Below are 21176 nucleotides of genomic sequence, written 5' to 3' on the forward strand. Positions count from 1 at the left end.
CAGGCAGTTCTCAAATACAGGCTGGATCATTTCCCCCTCCACAAAAGCATCCAGGGAGTTGTCAGTTGGGCATTTGGGACCCTCCAAGATCTGACCTAAAGTTATTTTTCCCACCACTTTTCTGGCGAGTCATCCCGTGGCTCCTCTGACCAGTGAGAGTGCCGTACGCAGCATTTCCTGGAGGTGCTGTGCTCTCTGCCCACGATCCGCCCATGCTGGCAGCGACCTGCTTTAGCCCCGAGGATCCTGGCTCAGTTCAAATGCTGGTTCTTCTTTATAAGCTTCCTCTTCCCTCTCATCAGAACATTAGCTGTTTTTTCCTCTGTGCTCAGATATAACTTCTTGATGTCTCTCTCAGGCACTCATGTCATTGTCTTTCATTACTATCATTATTTTTGTTATTAGTATTACTGACTCACTGCTCTGCCTTCCCCACTGGGTTACAGTCTCGCTTGGGAATGCCATGAGGGGTTCATGTCAGAGTCTATCACAAATACTCCACAACGTGTTTTTAGGTCCAGTAATTAATAAATGCTAGCTAGTCAAAAAACAAGTGCCAGGCCTCTATATCCAAGTAGTATATTGTTATGCAACTAAGTCCTTCCCAGTAAGATATAGCTGACATGGGAGTAGATTATTGAGAAGCCAATATCTTCTGGAAACTCAGTAGTTAGTGATTATTCACTGCAACCAATACAAAGCTGGAAATATGCACATCATCTAATCATTACACTTCAATTAAAAATTGTCAAGGGATGGGCCAATCCAGCACACAGCTCTGTAATAATTTACCTCCATAGAAAATGTCTTTTCCTTAAGCTTTGGCCTTCAATGCGGGCATCTGCCTTCAGTGTGCATAACCTTTCACCTTATAAACTTTACCTTAATGTGGAAGCACATCTGAGGTCTCACAACTAAGCAGCAATGATGAATAAAAACCAGACAAGTGTGCTAATAAGCACAGGAACCCAAAAAGGGTTTCAGCAAGGCAAGACTCTCCTTACTGTGCACTGCTGTCTGGTTTGCATGGAAACCTGCATTTATAATTCTACATATAGCCTTAATAAGGCAGCTGCTTTAACTCATGGATATGAGAAAGAGGAGAAGCAAATAAACACATCTGATTCCCTGGTGCTACCACATGTAGGTAAAGTCAGGGCAAGTTTATAAGTCAAATGAGGTTTGTGTCTTCCAGACACAATGAGCCACTAGCATTTCTTAAGAGTCCAAGATAACAGAGTGTCATATTAAGGCTCTTAGATACCAACTACCCCCTAGTGATGAGACCATGTGAAAATTTAACTTCTCTTGTGGATTAACAATGGCATTTCAGAGAATAAATTTTGCCTTACCACTTTCTGGATCTAGAAAAAATTCGCTGTTTCCAGGTCCATAGAGTGAGTATCGTATATCTCCATTGGATCCAATGTCAGCATCCTTGGCACTGACCTTCAGGATGATTTTGTTTGATGGAATGTCTTCGGGAAGTGATGCTGTATATGCAACCTGGGCAAAGGCAAAATCATTAGCATGCATGGGGCGATTGCCATATTAGCCTGCTAAATGATTTCCTTAAAAAGGCACTTGCATAATTTATCTTCAGTTACGTTTTTCCTTTACTACAGAATCATCTTACACCATTGGATGAAACATAGAATATCTCTTGCCCTGTCCCTCCCATGCTCATTCATTCAACAAATGCTAATTGAGCAGCTACTTTGGGCGAGGCACTATTGAGATGCCAGGGGTACAATGCAGAAGAAAACAGACAAAAAACCCTGTCCCTGTGGAACTGTGAGGCACATCAGATAATGGTCACATCAGATAGTAATCAAGCACCAGGGAGTCCTTGGGATCCTTCAACTTTAAAGACACTACTAACATCTGGCATTAGTGTGATTGGCAACAATTTTCTAAGCTAAAGAACACCAATACTGTCTTGCAGTCCACATGTAAGGAAAAGGTAAATGAAGGGTGATTTAATTTTGGTAAGAAAGAATATAAAATCAGTAACTGACACCTTGCATTGGCTCTCAGGCTTTGAACTATGGGGGAAATGACGCGTCATGAGAAGCCTGGAGACCCAGCTTCATTACCAGCATTGCTGCCAGTCAGCTGTGTAAACTTACACAACAAAAGCAATTCACACTTTGGAGAGGTCCATTTTTCTTTTATGAAATCAGTAGTCTAGATATGAAAAATCACAATATTCTTTATGATTCCTTAAAAAGCTTTTTAAGAGTCCCGATTTTATTTTTTGTTTGTATTTTTTAATGGGCAGAATTAGGTACTAATTGTGCCACCTATACTCTTTCCATGTTTATAGTATTTCATCCTCTTACGTGCTTATATAAAACTGGACTGCACTAATTAAGGAGAAAGGAAGAGACTGTAGCCAGGTCTTAAGGAGAAAAGTGAAATGGGTTTTGACTACATTTTAGAGAAGCAGAGTGAAAAGCAGCAATTTATCCAACGTGGCCACAAATCTTACCTGATCACACACAGGGCTATTGTCATTCACATCACTGACAGTCACTTCCACCATGGCCTGAGTGACAAAGAGCCCATCGGTGGCAGTGATATTGAGGAAATAAATGTCTTGTTCTTCTCTATCCAGATGTCTCTTCACGTAGACCTTCCATTCGTTCTGCACCAGGCCCAGGGCAAACCTTCCTCGGGGGTTCCCTCCTGCAGTGAAAAGAGAGTTTCTGAAGATGAGCAATCAAAAGCTTTGATCTGCACCTACAGTGAGAGGCCTGTGCGAGGTCAACCAGGTGCCTCTCAAACTGCATCATTTACGAGCCTGGAAAAAAATGGACACTTCCTTTTGATTCTCCTGCAACAGAGCATGATATTTATATGCTTGGCTTGTGTGGAAAGTAAAACAGTAACTTTCCAAGGGAAGAAAATGTACTTAGAGAAGCCAGAGATGATCTCTTGTTTGGCTCCCTTAAGGACAATCAAATTCAAACTGTGAACAATCAATCTTCTTCTCAGATGATACAATTGTCTTTCCACTCTGTCTCAAGAGAGGATGTAATACACTGTAGCTCTTGTTACCCAGACGATTTCATTAGCTGTTGATTATGCAATCAAGGAAAGGCAGTCAGCTCTATTAAGGAATGTTTTAATGAAGGCGTTATCATACCGCGGCTCTTCTTCTAAGGACTAAAATCTGGGGGACAAAAGTTTGTGTGACAGAGGAAGACCCATTTGGATTAAAGAGCCCCAGTGAGGGGTTATTGAAGGAGCTGCTCAAAGATAAGCACTGCAATTAGATCAAATTTATCAGAGGGAAGCTGGTGAAAATGGAAGAAAAGGAGAAGAGTTGGAGCGGAACCACTTTTGATGAGGCTGAAACATGAAGGTGGTCCCAGCAATATTCCTTTCCTGCATCACTGAACTACACAGAGGCAAAAGCAGCTTGGAGGAAGGAAGAAGAAAACCACCCTGACCTTCCAAACCTGAAGAAGGAGATAACGTCACTTCAAACACGGAGGAAGACTGGACGAGACAGCTGGCCTGAAGCCCAGACTCCAGTTAGATCATCACCGTTTCTTTGGTTTGGGGGCATTCAACACGTGTTTGTCACCTGCTTTGGACCACGTACTGTGCCAGGCAGTGGGGTTATGGCAGTGGACAAAAGTGGCAAAAATCCCTGCCCTTGTGGTGGAGTTCACTTTCTGGTGGGAAAGGTTGATAATAAACAAATAAGTAAGGAAAGCCCGCTGCCTGTTGGCTGCTGCTGCATTGAAAAAGTGGAGCCATCTCTCCTTCTTACAATGAATCTTTAAAAGAGTGCGAGCTAAGAGTCAGTTGTGCCTGACTCTCTGTGACCCCATGGACTGTAGCCCACCAGGCTCCTCTGTCCATGGGATTCCCCAGGCAAGAATACTGGAGTGGGTTGCCATGCCCTCCTCCAGGGGATCTTCCTGACCCAGGGATCGAACCTGTGCCTCTTTGTGTCTCCTGCGCTGGCAGGCGGGTTCTTCATCACTAGCATGACCTGGGAAGCCCCGGCGTGGACGCGACTGTAACCAAGCAAGGTCCCACGAGGCCTTCCCAGAGCAGACCCCACCCATGTCCTGTCCTCTGCCTGATTTTTAAAAAAGTTTTTTATTGAAGGATAATTGCTTTACGGAATTTTGTTGCTTTTTGTCAAACCTCAACATGAATCAGTCATAGATGTACACATATCCCCTCCCTTTTAAACCTCCCTCCCATCTCCCCCTCCCCTACCCCATCCTTCTAGGTTGATACGGAGCCCCTGTTTGAGTTTCCGGAGCCTTACAGCAGATTCCCGTTGGCCATCTATTTTACACATGGTAATGTAACTTTCCATGTTACTCTCTCCACACATCTCACCCTCTCCTCATGTCCGTAAGTCTATTCTCTAGGTCTGTTTATCCATTGCTCTCCTGTAAATCTGCCTTCCTTTTCTCTGCAGGAGTACTTTAGTCAAAGACTAAATTTAAACTGAGAAGTGAGAAAATGCAGAAAGGAAAGCAAACAATACAAAATAATAATATGTTAGTCATTAAACAAAGTCAAGGACCTTTAGTTCCTCCTCAGGGACAACAGATAGCATTCTGAGCCATGTCCTTTGAGCTCTCTTGAGATACTGAACTTCCCAGGTTAAAGAAGTTAACTATGTTACCCACAAGCACGTAGACCCCAGACCAGATGGAACCAGAAGGTTGGTGATGCTGACTCATCACCACCATTCAACCAACTGGAAGAATGTCCACAAACTGATCATGCCCTGCTTCTTAAACACTATAAGGCCCCTCACTGCCCAGCCCCCGGGGTGGAACACACAGTCTTGGGGGCATTAGCCCACTGTGGCCCCCTTTGCCTGGCAAAGCAATAAAGCTATTTCTTTCTACTTTGCCCCAAACTGTCTTTGAGATTTAAGCTGACACTGGTGCACAGAGGCTGGATTTTGGCGATTCAACCATGGGCTAAATGAACCACAGCGGACAGACAGTGCAGAGAAGCTGAGGGCTGCACATTCCTCCAGGGCACTGATTCTCAACTGAGAGTGGCTAGAACCATATCCCCGGGACATTTGTCAACCTCCAGAGACATTTCTGGATGTCCCATTGGGGTGATGCCGATGACCGGGCTACTGGAATCTACTGGGTAGAAGCCAGTGGTGCTGGTGACTGGCCCACACTGTCACCTGCAGCAAGGAAGGGCCACCCACAATGGAGACTTACCCGGCCCTCAATGCCCATCTGCTGAGGTCGAGAAAAATGCTCTGGTGAGGCACAGGTTCTCCCTGGGATATCACTTTCCTCCACCACTGACTAGGATTCAATTAGGCTTCAGTCAAATATGATTTCAGCATGCACAAATGTAACCTCTCTATTAAACGCTTTCAGTGCAGGCCCACACTGCTCTTTTGTGAAATAAAATGATTAATGGTCCTTTGTTCATCTGTGGCAGCACAGCCAAGTTGTGTTACATCAAGAGCAAAAGTTAAATCTAATTAAAATCAGTTGGTGGTTGGCACGGCTAATAGTAACAGTAGCTTGAAGCTATTCTGTTCTCATTACTTTGGTAAAGTCGATGGGATGGTCCCTTAAACCATCCACTGAGAATTCAGAGACAACGTATAAATAATTAAAGCTGAGTATTTAACTGTTCTTTCAAATAGAAAAGTACTCCTCCGAATGCCTAAGAAGCTTTTTTGTCTAAACTGAATGTAAACAAATCAAAGTGATACTGTACTCACTTTTCTTTCCTCACCATGATCGCTCATGTCTTTACTGCAGAAATATACATTTTAATGAAAAAAAAAAAAAAACCACAATGGAAGTTATCAGGAAAAGCATAAATGCATTAAGACCTTTAAACAGAAAACAGCCTCAAGAAAACAGTTGCGTAAGGAAGAGGAGTGTGCAGAGAGATGTGAGTGTCCTGAGCACAGGCACGGATGCTCTCCTGTGGGTCTTATTCTGCGGTGATTAATTAACTTTCTCACTAAAGTACTTAAGAAGATTCTGCGTCCTAAGGGTATTCTAATTAATTCATTTTTCACTTTGAATAATGTTGTTTTTCTAAAGGGAAGCCACCTGACTACAAGTATGGATGGATTCTTTGAAATTTTTTGGCACTTGGCTTATGTTCTGCCTTTGAATGGCACAACATCAAAATATTAGCTTTAGAACCCCCACACCACCAACCTCTCCTCTTAGAAGTTGAAGGCCATCAGCCCTGGAAAGCTACCCCTGATCGGTGATACCCCATTTTCACTCTGACACAAGATGCTCAGAGTAATGGTAACGTGTGTGTGTGTGTGTGTGTGTGTGCATTCTGTGTGACCTCACTTGTCTATCTTGGCTTTCCTATTGAACTGCTATTTACTATTTGGAAAGACAGAAAAGGGATCCAAAAAATTTGCCATGTCAGGAGACACACCCTTTGACTTGGAGTTATAATTTAAGATTTTTCAGCCAAAAAAAAAAACAAACAAACAAAAAAACACGCCCTCTGATTTGTATGTGTGCGTGCGTGCGTGTGTGTGTGTGTGTGCATGCATCTGAGTTTTTATTACCAGGAAAAACTTGTAAATAAAGCTATTTATTTTCTTGCCATTACAAAAAGTAGGAAAAAGGAATATACTTAAAAAATAAATTCCTCTATCAAAGCACAAATGCATTAAGACCGTTAAACAGAAAACAACATTAAGAAAACAGCTCCATAAAGAAAAAGAAGAGTAGTGTGGAAAGGAAGTGTTGGGTTTTTTTCCCATTAAAATGTATATTTCTGCAGTAAAGACATGAGTGATAATGGTAAGGAAAGAAAGTGAGTAAAGCATCACTTTGATTTATTTATGTTCATTTCAGACAAAAAGCTTCTTAGGCATTCTGCTATTTTTATTTCTTCAACTGGGATATTTGGCTGGACTCTTTTAAAATTTTATTTCTTTATTTTGGTTACTCTGTGTGGCATGTGGGATCTTAGTTCCCTGACTGGGGACCCAATCTGTGTCCCTTACAGTGGAAGCAGGGAGTCTTAGCCACTGGACTGCCAGCAAAGTTGGACTTTTTTTCAAATGATAAAAATTGACTGAGTATCAATCTGGGTCATCTGTCACAAGCAAACCAATGAACTGCAAAATAAGGCTGAGTCAGTAACAACTAAAGAACTGAGTCGTCTCAGCCCCAGAGAGGTGAGATAACTCCCCAAACCCTCATCTCATCTGTCCCTCCCCTACTCTTACCCCCTGCAGTGCCTGAATGTGTGCTAAGTCGCTTCAGACGTGTCCGACTGTTTGAGACCCCATGGACTGCAGCCCACTAGACTCCTCTGTCCGTGGGATTCTCCAGGCAAGAGCACTGGACTGGGTTGCCACGCCCTCCTCCAGGGGATCTTCCCGACCCAGGGACTGAATCCGTGTCTTCTGTGGCTCCCATACTGCAGGTGGGTCCCCTACCGCTGCCCGCTGGGGATCCCCACCCCCTGCCCCCTTCCATCTCCGTAGGAAGCAAGGCGCAGAGTGAACTCCGCGGGTGGCAGACTTACCTGTGATGTGGTAGCTCACTTGGCGATTGACGTCAGACGTGTCCCTGTCCCACGTGCTGAGGACGGCGACCACCTCACCCGGGGGGTCGCTCTCCTTCACACTCCCTCGGTACACCTCGTGGGCAAAGACTGGGGCGTTGTCATTTATGTCTGTCACCCTGACAGACACCAGTGCCGTGGAGGAGAGCGAGAAGGCTTCCCCGAGGTCGGCGGCCACCACGGAGAAGGTGAGCACGGGGTCTGCCTCGTGGTCCAGGTCCTTCAGGGTACTGATCCAGCCTGTGTTGCTGTCAATGCTGAACGCTTCCATCACCTTCTCGGGCTGGGAATCCGCGTGGAGGGAGTAGGTGACCTGCCCGTTGGCTCCCCAGTCCACATCCATGGCTCTCACCTGTGTTAGTTTGGTGCCCACCGGCATCCCTTCCATGATGATCGTCTCGTAGTTCGAAGTTTCAAACACTGGCTTGTTGTCATTCAGATCCAGTACCTTGACGTCTACATCCACCGTGAACACGACGTCCACTTTGTCCAGGGGTATAGTGGCTGCCACTTTGAAGTGAAAAGCTGGGCTGACCTCATGGTCAAGACGCTTGTCCAGCTTGATCGTGCCTGTTTCCTGTTCTATGATGAATACATTGCCTTTGTTATTTTCCAGCCGCTCCCCATTAACTGTGCTGAATTTGACCTTCTGAGTGGGCAAAATCCTCAGGGTATCCACCGTGCTCCCAATGGCTGTATCTTCTGACACGGTGAAGGAATACTGAGACTGGGTAAAGGAGGGCACAAATGTTTCGGGGGGCAAGACGTGGATGTAGACAGGAATGAGCGCGTGCTTCACTGGGATGCCCCCGTCCACCGCTTTGACAAAGAAGGACAGCACTGTGTTCTTCAGCTGGTTAAAATGGCCCTTTGTGACCATCCAACCATTGTCAGGGTCGATTTCTAGGAGGTCAGCCACTGAGACTGAGGCCTCACTATAGAGGGAGTAAGTAATCCTTGCATTTGCTCCATCGTCTGGATCCATGGCTTGAACCTGCGTGACCAGGTGGCCCCGTCCGACATCTGCCCTGACGCTGGCTCTGTATTCCACTGTCAGGAACTGCGGGGGGTTGTCATTTTCATCTACCACAATCACCCTCACTGTACAGAAAGTTGTTCTTCCTCCGCCATCGAGGGCCCTCAAAAAAATACTGATGTCTCCCTCCAGAGGGTTTTCCCTATCGAGCCTTTCTGTTGTCGTGACCTGTCCATTGCCATCTATGAGGAATCGATCCTTAGCAAAGTCATTGATGATGGCATAGCTGATCTGCCCATACATCCCCGGGTCCCCATCCGTGGCCCGAACGTGGATTACCTTCGTCCCAGCGGCTGCGTTCTCTCTCACCTCAGCTACGTAGGTGCTCTGTGAAAAGGCAGGGCTGTACAGGTTGGCCCCGAGGACCCTGATATGCACCTGGGCGGTGCTTGTGAACAGCCCATCGGAGACCGACACGTTGAGACTGTACAGAGGCTCCATCCGCTGCTTGCGGTGGTTGGACAGTGTAATGATGCCACTCCTGCTGTCCATCAGAAAGCTGGTCCGGTCGTTCCCAGATAAAATGCTGTATTCCAACCGGTCAAAGTCAGCGCTGTCTGCATCGGAGGCCTGCACACAGGTTACAAAATGGCCCCGCGGGGCTAATTCACTCACATATGACTCATAAATGAGCTGATTAAAGACTGGAGGGTTGTCATTTACGTCCGAGATGTAGATATGAACCAGGACCTCGCTGCTCAGTGATGGGAAGCCATTATCTGTGGCTCTGACTTTCAAAGTGCAGTGCTGCACCGACTCATGGTCCAGCATCCGTGCGGTCAGGATCAAGCCGCTTGCGCTATCTATGTGAAAATAATCCGTGCTGTTGTAAGTATCCTGGACAATCTGATAATGGACCATTTTATTGTTTCCTGAGTCTGCATCAGTAGACACAACTTGTAAAACAGGTGTCCCGATGAGGGACGCTTCTGATAATGTTGTATTGTATGTGGGTTGACCGAAAATAGGGGGGTTGTCATTCACATCATTAACAAGCAGGTCAATGGTAACTTCAGCCCTGGCCCCAGTAAGGGCATCACTGGCTCTTACTGTCAACTTGTAAGCTGATGTCATTTCATAATCCAAAGGGCTAATGACTTTCAGGACCCCAGTGTCAAAGTCAATGTTAAATTGTTTATACAGATCCCCATCAATAATGATATATATGATGCCTTGGCCTTCTGGACTCGTGGCATTGATGCTTAGAATGGGTGTGTCCATGCCAACATCTTCATTGACAGATGCTGTGTAAAAGGGCTTATCAAACACAGGCATCGCTTTGTTGACAATAGTGATGGGAAGTTCCACGGATGTGGACAAAGAGGGTTTTCCACCATCTCTGGCTAGGATGGTGACTCCATACTCAATGTTGGACAAGTCTGAGTTGAATGCTTCTTTTAAAATAACATTCCCTGAATTAGGGTTAATTTCGAAGTGGCCATAGTCATCCTGTAGGACATAGGTCACTTCCCCATTTGCACCTTTGTCTTTGTCAATGGCCGTCACTCGGTAAATCAGAGTGCCAGGCTCAGCGTCAACCTGTACGGCAGCGTAGTAAGGGAGACCCACAAAGACCGGAGAGTTGTCGTTTATGTCTTCGATGCTAACCCTGACCACCACCCGCGCCACCCGCAGATGGTCAAGCTCTCGGCTGGCTTCCACCACCAGCTCATAGAACTCCTGCTCCTCACGGTCAAAGGGAACTCCCGTGGTCTGAATGACCCCTGAGGTAGATTTTATCTTGAACTTGTTTCCTGGGTTTAAGATGCTATATTTTAAGGGCTCATTAAGGCGATTTCCAACTGCATTGACAATGGCAACTTTGGTTATGTTAGTGTTGTTCTCTGAGATGGAGGTGGAGTAAAAGCTTTGAGTAAAGTGGAGGCCGCTGTCCATGGCTTCTTTCACCAAGATGGTGACCATGGATGTACTATAGAACTTTCCATCGGACACCTTCACTATCAGCATATAATGATCTTTGGAGAGGTTGTTGTTTTTCACGGTGAGCACTCCACTGTTCGAGTCAATTAAAAAATGATCCAAGCTGCCTTCCATTAGGCTGTACGTCAGTTCAGGGGGCACCTCGGAGTCAGGATCTGTGGCACTAACTTTCAGAACCTCCACTCCGACATAGGTCGGTAGAAGTAAGACAGTCTCAAACACAGCCTGAGTGAACACAGGTGGGTTGTCATTCACATCCGTCACCTCTATGTTGACTTCAACGGGACTCTCCGCGGTCAGCTGGGGGCTACCACTGTCTCTCACGTGCACGTGAAAATGGAAGTGGGCGATGGTCTCATGGTCCAGGTTGGCAATTGTTCTGATCGCCCCTGTGCTGGAGTCTACCGTGAAGAACTTCTTGGCTGTGGACTCCACAATCTGATACACAAGCAAAGCATTCCGGTTGCTGTCAGCATCAGTGGCTCGAATCACCAGTGGGCTGTTATCCAAGCTCCTGACAATGCTATTGATAGGGGCTGCCTCGCTGAGGCTGCCTGAATATTGAGAAAAGAGAAAAACTGGAGCATTGTCGTTTTCATCAACAATCTGAATACTGACTGTGACATTGGAAGCCATTCCTGCCATGTTGGTGGCCTGGACAATGAGCTGATAAGAGGAAGTCCGCTCGTAATCCAGTGCCTTCCGAGTGGTGATGACTCCAGAATAGGGGTTTATGGTGAAGATCCCATCAACATTTCCATCTTTCACTTCATAAATGAGAGTGGATTGACTGATGGCAGAGATTAGAATGACAGATGTTCCAACATCAACATTTTCATTCACTTCTGCTTGGTAGTCTTTGTGAGTGAACCTGGGGTTAGAATTATCAGACATGGTGACAGAAATGCGCACAATGGCGGTGGCAGACATTGGTGGGGAACCCTGATCCGTGACTTTGACTGACAGGACAAACTGACCCATTGTCGTCATGTCTGGCTCTTTGGAAACTGTGATGATGCCCAGGACCGGTTCAATCTTAAATGTGTTCCCAGTGTTCCCTGCAAGAGAGAAATCAACAAGAAAATGAGTTCAAGTGGGTCAGTTTCTGAAGATTCACTCTTCATCTTGAGGCTACTTTACACAGCATGACAAATAGAAGCAATTATTTGTTTTCACTCCACCTCTTCCTGAAATAAAATGAGAGGCTTCCCTAAAAGGATACGCAAAAGACTTTGAAATGAATTTTCTAGTACATTGTGAATTTCAGACTAGTATCTTCTGAACCCAGGTTAACAAGAAAAACACTACAGCACTTATGTACTTTCAAACTGGGAAATAAGAATTTGTAGGAAAGACTTTTCTAGCAAGAACGCTCAGGACTTTCTTATTCCCAGATTAGGCTGGTACATGCCAGTGACACTGGTAAAAAGGCATTCATCCTGAAACCAGTGCCATAATTCCATGTTCTGTGGTGTAAGAAAGAAGGTCATAGGAATCACTTCAGAACAGTATCACATAATCTTTTGCTTTAAGATTATCCCAAAGGTAAGTTTTGCTGCATGGAACTGGTATTGTTTCATATTATAAGGATCAACTTCATTCCAAGGGGGGAGGGGGTTTGCTGCTCAGGCATGGAGAATTCTTCTCAGTCATCATTTGCTTTGTAAGCTGTGAGAATTTTTTCCGAATCCCCTACACTCCAACCACACAAACACATGCACACGTGGATGTAACAGTGGACATAAAAAATGACAAGGCAGTTGTTTCAATTTGCAGCCATTCTATTTGCTAAATTTTTGAGAGGTTTCTGGTGAAGTACAGAACTGTTGGCCAGAAGTGGCCCTGAATCCAGAACTTGAGGCATGAACCTTAGGAGCCTGACATTGTGCACCCTGACATTGTGGGGGCGGAGAGCTCTGCCTCTGAAACAGGCGGGGTGTGACATCCGGGACTGTTGAGGGTGAGGAAAAGAGGAGAGAGTGGGGAACACAAAATGTGAAGAGCGCAAAGAAGGCGGCTCACAGGTCACGAACAGTGGGAAGTAGCATCCTTCACCACATGGCTTTTCCCTTCTCGTGGGGCTTTCCCTTAGTTCTCAAACAACACACATACTTCCGGGTCTCCATTCTTTTAAACAAGTTAAAAATCTCAGTTATTCAAATATATCTGAGTTTTTCTTACTTTTTGAAGTTCTATAGTATGGCAACACACAGAAAGTTTAAATGTCATTATCATTACGATAGGCTCCAGGATTGAGGGGGCAGGTAAGTACAGTGCTTGTTGAAATATGGAGCTTCCCTGGTGGCTAAGTGGTAAAGAATCTACCAGCCAATGTAGAAGACATGGATTCGATCCCTGATTCAGGAAGATACCCTGGAGTAGGATATGGCAACCCACTCCAGTCCTGCCTGGGAAATCCCATGAACAGAGGAGCTGGGTGGGCTACAGTCTATGGGGTCACAAAAGAGTCAAAATATGCAATAAATACAGCTATTTACATACTTCTTACTATGTACTTGTTAATTAAACTTTCCCATGTCTGAAAATGAAAATGCCATGTTCCTATGAAGTCTATTTCTATGTTTGTTTATTCCTCGAGAGGGAGCAGATCTAACAGAGGGAAAGAATTTGCTTCTGACCCCAAATGTGGATATGCCATCTAAACATGACCATTTCACGATGACAACAAGAAGGTCAATGAGCTCGGGAACAAGCTTGCAAATTTTCAACAGATGGTACTGTGGAATTGAGTGTGACCCAATATTTGATTCACAGACCCTCACAAGACAGCAGGAATCATTTCACTTCAGCATCTCAGGGGAGGCAAATATAGAGATACCTGCCATGCAGGCCTGAATGATGAATGCTACATCCTCATTACGGGGCCCCACGTGGAGTTTTCAGGTGAGACCTTTCTTCCTGCAGGCCAGGACTTAACAGCAAGATACACATGGCAGGGACGAAAGAGGCCCAGCCAGCCTTTGACCCCACGTGGTGCTGCCCCACCCTGCGGTCCTGCGGTTGCAGACCTCCTTGATACCCACCCCAGGACGCTGTCCAGCGGCCACTGTCTCTCTCTCTTCAGGGCACGGTCCTGCTTACTTGGAATCCACTTCCTGCTTACTCTCCTCTGCTCTACTTGAATCTTTGGAAGCTAATCTTTGCTTGTTTTCTTGGAATCTATGCCAATGCAGGAGATGTGGGTTCTATCCCTGGATTGGAGAGATCCCCTAGACAAGGAAACGGCAACCCACACCATTATTCCTCCTAGTTTCCTGGCCCATGGCCAGAGGAACCTGGTGGGTGACATCCATGGGGTTTCAAAGTGTCAGACACGACTTAGTGACTCAGCAATAACAATGGCATGGCTTCTTATAGACTTTCGGCAACTGGGCAAAAGCTGTGCTGACGTTCCTTACCATTATGAATCTGGTACACAACACAGTGCCTGGCACAAAAAAGGAGCTCAGTAAATATATGTTGAATGGTTGAGGGAGGTAGATCCAAAAATGTTTAACTCTCCGTCTGTATCCACCTTGGGGTCTAATACGCTCCCTCCCATCGTAACTTAGCTCTTTCCTAGTCCTGGTCTCTCCTATACTGCCCTCTCTCCAAGCCACCCGTGAAATACTGCTGGCCCCAAACGTCAACCCTGAACTAAATATAAGACCTGAAGTTCTGCACTTGATTCTACCTCCGTCCTTTGGGTAAAAACAAAAAGCTTCAGGGACTTCCTTGGAGATCCTGTGGCTGGGACTCCAAGCTCCCAAGGAAGGGGCCCAAGTTTGATTCCTGGCCGGGGAACTAGATCCCACATGCCACAACAAAAGATCCCTCAGGATACAACCGAGCCCTGGTGCAGCCAAATTTATTAATTAATTAAAAACAAAAAAGCTTCTGTAGTTACTTCAGGCCAGGCAGGGGCTATGAAATGTATTGCTGTTGTTTAGTCGCTCAGTCGTGTCCAGCTTTTTGTGACCCATGGACTGTAGCCCACCAGGCTCCTTGTCCATAGCATCTTCTAGGCAAGAATACTGGAGTGGGCTGCCATTTCCTTCTCCAGAAGATCCTTCTGACCCAGGCATGGAAACCGAGTCTCCGTGTCTCTTGCATTGGCAGGTAGATTCTTTATCATTGAGCCCCAGGGAAGCCTTAAATATGGACCACCAGTAAACAGAGTGAATCTTGCTTGTTGAGGTTTGTGAGAGCACTAAAATGAGTTGAGTTGGGCGTGACTTAGCAACTAAACAACAACACTTTACACCAAACTCTTGTTATTTGCTTCAAAGTCCTGAACTAGCTGCGATCTGCCTGTCTCCTACCATGATCTGCAAAGAAACTTGGCTTAACCAGAACCAGTCCAGGTCAAGCATAGGTCTGTCTGTCCTGTAATTCTCATTAGCTTTTTACACATCTAATTGCCTTAGGGTTTCTGGAAATTCAAGTTTTCTGTATAAAAGAAATTTTAAGGGGAAAAAAAAACCACTTTTCTCCCTAGCTTTAATTGAGAAAATGACTGAATTCTTTCTCCATGTTTAGCACCCAGCTACAGTCTTTGGAAGCTGAAGATAAACAATGCAGAACTTTCAGTTGGATGGTAAATTACCCTTAAATTACTCTTTGAGAACCCCTAAATTGGTTTTGAAATTGTCTGGTTATCTGAGAGGAGAAGTAGCAACCCTACTGACAAATATAAAAAACAAGTAGACACACGGACAAATGCTTAGAAGATGTTAAGAAAAGTAGAAATAAAACCATATACCTAAATGATTACAATGACATAAAAGAAGGTATATGCATAAACAAATGAGGAGAAAAGAAAAAACACACATGATTAGGGAAGAACTATAGAATGAATATAAAGAGTTATTGAATTGCCACGCTTCCTGTGGCAGTATTTAAACAATTATTTTTTAAAGTTTCCCTGTATTATTTGTGAAACTAAAGGAACAAGGACTCAATAACAAAATAATTAAAATGGCCTGTGATAAACAAGAAATGCAAAATAGCATTTAAAAAAAAGTACTATCAGGCTTGGCCTTCCCAGGTGGCACTAGTGGTAAAGAACCCAATGCAGGAGACAGAGGAGACATGGGCTTGATCCCTGGGTCAGGAAGATTCCCTGGAGGAGGACACGGCTCCCCACTCCAGTGTTCTTGCCTGGAGAATCCCAAGGACAGAGGAAACTGGTGGGCTACAGTCCACAGGGGCACAGAGTTGGACACGACTGAAGCGATTTAGCACACATCTACACACACACGCACTGTCAGGCTTTAGGCTGAAAGGAAACTCTATGGAAAATTGGAAAAGAAATGGACAAATTCTCTTGGGGCACCTGGCTGTTATGAACCCATGTCTTTTCTTTCTTTTTTTTTTTTTTTTTGGCATAGAGTTTATACAGACTCATGTAAAATGTCAGTGTCTAATACAGGAAATGGTTTTATATTGTCATTCAATAGAGGGGCTATTTTTACAGGTTGTTGGCTTTTTTTCCTAAAAGTTTTTAGTCCAAAGTTATCATTCTAGCATTCATATTTTAATCCAACCAGTCTCAAAAATGCTCCTTATTTAAATCAAGAGAAAGAAGCCTTTCCAGCGCTAGCATGAAAGGAGACAGCATTTGGCATTATGCACGACAGACATAATGTTGTAGAACATTTTGGAAATATGTGGCTTGAATGTTCAAAGAAGACAGAACAGGGAAGGGAAAATCGAGCAGAGAAGGATCTTTGTAATGTTTAGGCTTACAGTCTTCTCCTCGCTTGGACATTTATCTCTTCTGTCATAAGTGTTTTCTAAGTGTCCATCTGCAGACCATCAGTAAACTAGGGTCTTGCCTTCTAGATATCAAAATTGAATTTTTAAAATACTCTCAAGTTTTAACAACACAAGAGCCTGTATTTATTTATCTGTCAGTTTAAGCAGGCTGTTGAGTCCTTACCCACTACTCTGCTACTCATATCACCTCCAATGAAGGGAGTCTGTGCTAACTAGGGTGTGAGGGGTATAGGCATTTTTGAAGCCCACAGCCCACAGCCCAGCTACTGACAAGTAAACAATGATCTTTAAGATTCAGTTCACAGAACCGTCTGGCAGCCCTCCTATGATGGGAGGCTTTGGTTATTTCAGTCTGAGGCCATGGGCTTGTTGACCCATCAAAAAAAAAGCCACAGAGTTTATTATGCAGTCTTCTCTCTTCTCCATTCCAGAAAAATCTGAGATTGAACACAATAAAAGGAAACTCTTTCTTTGCTGTCAATGATGGAAAACATATTACTGAAATGCCAAGAACTTAATACACCATCACTGAGCAAATAGGGCAGTTGCTTGGCCAAAAAATCCATTTGGAGACATGCCAGTGGTAACTATGAGAATTTTACATGGTGATAAACACTACTGAGGGTCCAGTGCCATGCATGATGCTGCCGTCTGCACCAGCTCTCACCTGCTTCTATGGTATACATGAGTTCTGCATTTTCCCCTTTGTCTTTGTCCAGAGCCGTCACCTGCAGTACAGCTGATCCCAGAGCAGCCGATTCAAACACAGACGCTTCATAGAGTGGGTTGGTAAAATAAGGGCTGTGATCGTTAGCATCTTCCACATTCACAATGACTCGGGCCAAGTTTCTTCGATAAGGAAACTCCTGATCTCTGACCTTGAGGCAAAATACAAGAAGCAATAGGACTAAAATCTTTAAGTTGCAAAGAATTCACATGGCTCTGCCTACAGTGAAATCAAAACAAAATCATGCATGGGAAGTGCCTGACCCATTCCCAGGCCGAGGAGCTTCTCAGTAACTGACAGTGCTTCTAGTAAGTGGGGACGCTGACTGTGAACATGGTGAGGGCCGGGGCCACTTTGGATTGCTCAGCATTAGGTTGGCCTCTGGCCCGTGTCCAGTTCGTGCTTGTGGAACTGAAGCCCAACTATCACAAACACAGCACTTCCCTCTGGCCTCCCTCACCCAGCCCTCTGTAATTTGCCTGAATAGTTGCTAATGGAATGGTGGATGGAGGCTCTTCTAAAGGGGAAACTGAAATGTGGAAGTAATGAATGCAATGTAGGCACTGTCATTCATTCATTCATTCAACAAACATTTATTATCATCTGTTATCTCTTAAGCCCCAGGATGGCCCCAGGTGTTTCAGCACTGATTAGATACAGTTCCCGGCCTCAGCAGTTGACTAGGGAATGCAAACAAGTAAGTAGTCAGATAAAAGGCAAAGAGATAAATGCCAAAATATGAGTAAGCAGTAAGAAGAAGTAGCCTAGCTTACAAAACCAAGTAGAAGTGGTAAAATGCTGGGGGAGGTGGTGTGTGGCATATATTTCAGGCAAGAGGAACCAACATAAATAAAGGTCCAGAGCTAAGAGAGAACCCTAACCACTGGGAAGATGAACCAAATCTTAATTTCTAAAATGTGACACTCCCACACTGCGACATGCTAAAGAACCTTGCCTGACTGCTTTCAAGTTTTCCCTGGTTTGCACATGGCAGAAACTTAGTTCAATTCCATTCAGTCACTCAGTCATGTTCGACTCTTTGCGATCCCATGGACCGCAGGATGCCAGGCTTCCCTGACCATCACCAACTCCCAGAGCTTAGTAAAACTCATGTCCATCGAGTTGGTGATGCCATCCAACCACCTCATCCTCTGTCATCCCCTTGTCCTCCTGACTTCAGTCTTTCCCAGCATCAGGGCCTTTTCCAGCAAATCAGTTCTTCGCATCACATAGCCAAAGTATTAGAGTTTCAGCTCCAACGTCAGTCCTCCCAATGAATATTCAGGACTGATTTCCTTTAGGATGGACTGGTTGGATCTCCTTGCAGTCCAAGGGACTCTCAAGAGTCTTCTCCAGCACCACAGTTCAAAAGCATCAATTCTTCGAGGCTCAGCTTTCTTTATAGTCCAACTCTTACATCTGTACATAACTATTGGAAAAAACATAGCTTTGACTAGATGGATCTTTATTGGCAAAATAATGTCTCTGCTTTTTAACATGCTGTCTAGGTTGGTCATAGCTTTTCCTCCAAGGAGCAAGTGTCTTTTAATTTCATGGCTGAAGTCACCAAAATCATTTGCAGTGATTTTGGAGCCCAAGAAAATAAAGTCTCTCACTGTTTCCATTGTTTCCCCATCTATTTGCCATGAAGTGATGGGACCAGATGCCATGGTCTTAGTTTTCTTAACGTTGAGTTTTAAGGCAGCTTTTTCACTCTCCTCTTTCACTTTCATCAAGAGGCTCTTTAGTTCTTCTTCACTTTCTGCCATAAGGGTGGTGTCATCTGCATATCTGAGGTTATTGATATTTTTCCCGGCAATCTTGATTCCAGCTTGTGCTTCATCCAAGCCAGCTTTTTGCATGATGTACTCTGCATATAAGTTAAATTAGCAGAGTGACAGCCTTGATGTACTCCTTTCCCAATTTTGAACCAGGCCTTTTTTCCATGTCCAGTTCTAACTGCTGCTTCTTGACCTGCATACAGACTTCTCAGGAGGCAGGTCAGGTGGTCTGGTATTCCCATCTCTTTAAGAATTTTCCAGTTTGTTGTGATCCACACAGTCAAACCAGTCTCCTTTGGCGTAGTCAATAAAGCAGAAATAGATGTTTTTCTGGAACTCTTGCTTTTTTGATGGTCCAATGGATGTTGAGCTTGTGAGATGAGAGCAATTGCGTGGTAGTTTGACATTCTTTGGCATTGCTTTTCTTTGGGATGAGAATGAAAACTGACCTTTTCCAGTCCTGTGGCAGAAGCTTGCAACTAATCAATTCTATAACACATGATTTTGCTATAATTGTATGTAGCATTAATCCAATGTGTGCTTTTTTTCTTGTTCAGGTGTAGATCCCCTAACTTCAGAGAGGTTTGAAGAAATTAGAAAATCTACCGAGAAAGGCCCTACCCCCTACCCTCCCTTTAGATATAAGGGGAAGGAGTTTTCAAAAATAGTATCTGAAAGGAGTTCAGCAAAATGACTAAAAGGGCTTAGCTTGGAGAAAGGCAGCACAAAGGAGTTGCTTGCTCTAAACAGTTACATAAATGATAAATGATGCAGGGTGAGCACACTGAACTCTGAGTTATTTAAGGAAAGAATGAACAGACATGGCTTGAAGAATGGTAAGAATGGTGTTAGTCACAGGGAGGGGCTTTCTGTGAAGAGATACCTGTAAATGCTAGCCAATGAGCATGCTAAGTTCCCTGTCTATAGACCGGCCTGCCCCACCTAAGGACCAAGCTGGACTCTGTATTTTGGGATTATTGAAATCTACGTCTTTTCCATTCGAATGTCCAAGGGTGCAAGGACTTTGCCTCTTTTATATCCTCAGTGCCTAGAACAGAACATAGTACACAGTGGGTGCTGGAGAAATATCTGTTCAATGAATGCACGAATGAGCAGCCAGAGGAATGCATCTCATGAACCCGAGTCCCTCCTCCATTCCCCGCACTCTCAGCTGGCAGCCACAGCCAGCGCCACGGCACTCAGCTTTCCTCTTGCCCAGAGAAGTTTCCAGACTTGGAAAGAAGGAGCAGCACTTACTGGAACATTACTTCAGCTGCTTCAGAATTGACAGCATCTTAGTGCGTCTTAGAGTCAATCTACAGAAACTAAGTCTCTGCTCTCCTACCCAGTCTTAAGGAACTCAGGGGTCTCTGATAGGTGGTAGCTGTGAAATTGCCCAGGGGCTCTTGGGTAGTTAAAGGGACAGGTTTTAGGTCATAAACAAGTGTGTTTTCTTACTAATCTTTACTTCTCATTTACGCAAGCTCGTCGAACTTTGCTTTAAAATGAAAGTGACTTCTACATAATTTGGAGACCGTATGAACCCAAATTTAGACTTATTTCTACAGGCTTTGGTGAGTTCTGAGATCACTTTTGTGAGCCAGTATTTATCGCTAGGTCCAATGCCAGTGCAGTAAGTAATAAATCAGTCCTCTAAATGCTTCTAAGGACTAAGGACTGTACAGCTCAAATAAATGATTACCTTTGTGATTATCTTCTCAAGGAACTTTTAAACTTTTCCACCAAATCTTCTGGATGCGAACCAATACCACAGCCTCGGAGATTTATGGAAACACAGCCTGTTCCTTCCCTCTCAAGTCAGGCTGCCATGAGCCTTTACTGTACAGTTCCTCTAATATTTCAGTTTGGCAAAAATACTGAGTCAGTACCTAACAGTGTAATTCCTCGCTGAAGTAAAAAGGCACGAATGAAGGCAACCCTGCTGTGAAAAGATCACATTCACTACTACTTACAAAAGTCAAGGGCCCTGCCCGCCTGGCGGCTAAGGCGTGTGCCTGAAGCAGGAGCTTCCGCTAGGAGAGCATTAAGCAGTCTGGTCCTACCATTACGTGCAGGATGTGCTTGTCCTGCGCCTCATGGTCCAGCCGCTCGGCCGTGTAGAGGACGCCGGAGCTGGGATCTATGCGGAACTTCCTCATGCTGACGGAGTCGATGCTGCTGTGGACGCTGTAGCTCAGCTTATGCTTCTCATCCCTGTCCGTGGCTTCAATCTGCAGGATTTCGGTATCTGGAAGCACATCCTCGGAAATGGTCACATCGTAACTTGGCTGAGAGAATTCTGGGCCATTATCATTATTATCCAGCACTTTGATAAATACCTACA

At 44.7% G+C, this 21176-nt stretch overlaps 1 protein-coding gene across 2 annotated transcripts in view; it reads right to left on the reverse strand.

Moving 5' to 3' along the window:
• FAT3 (FAT atypical cadherin 3) overlaps positions 1 to 21176 on the reverse strand; it is a 767497-nt gene that overhangs the window by 101197 nt on the left and 645124 nt on the right. For both annotated transcript variants that reach the window (XM_070457139.1, XM_070457138.1), the window contains exons 8-12: positions 20896 to 21171; positions 16992 to 17202; positions 7531 to 11604; positions 2492 to 2688; positions 1353 to 1506 (exon numbers count right to left, since the gene is read on the reverse strand). In XM_070457139.1, coding sequence (XP_070313240.1) covers positions 1353 to 1506; positions 2492 to 2688; positions 7531 to 11604; positions 16992 to 17202; positions 20896 to 21171 — 4912 coding nt within the window. The remainder of the gene's footprint in view (positions 1 to 1352; positions 1507 to 2491; positions 2689 to 7530; positions 11605 to 16991; positions 17203 to 20895; positions 21172 to 21176) is intronic.

This window comes from Odocoileus virginianus, chromosome 28 (assembly GCF_023699985.2).
Source record: "Odocoileus virginianus isolate 20LAN1187 ecotype Illinois chromosome 28, Ovbor_1.2, whole genome shotgun sequence".
Taxonomy (NCBI): Eukaryota; Metazoa; Chordata; class Mammalia; order Artiodactyla; family Cervidae; genus Odocoileus; species Odocoileus virginianus.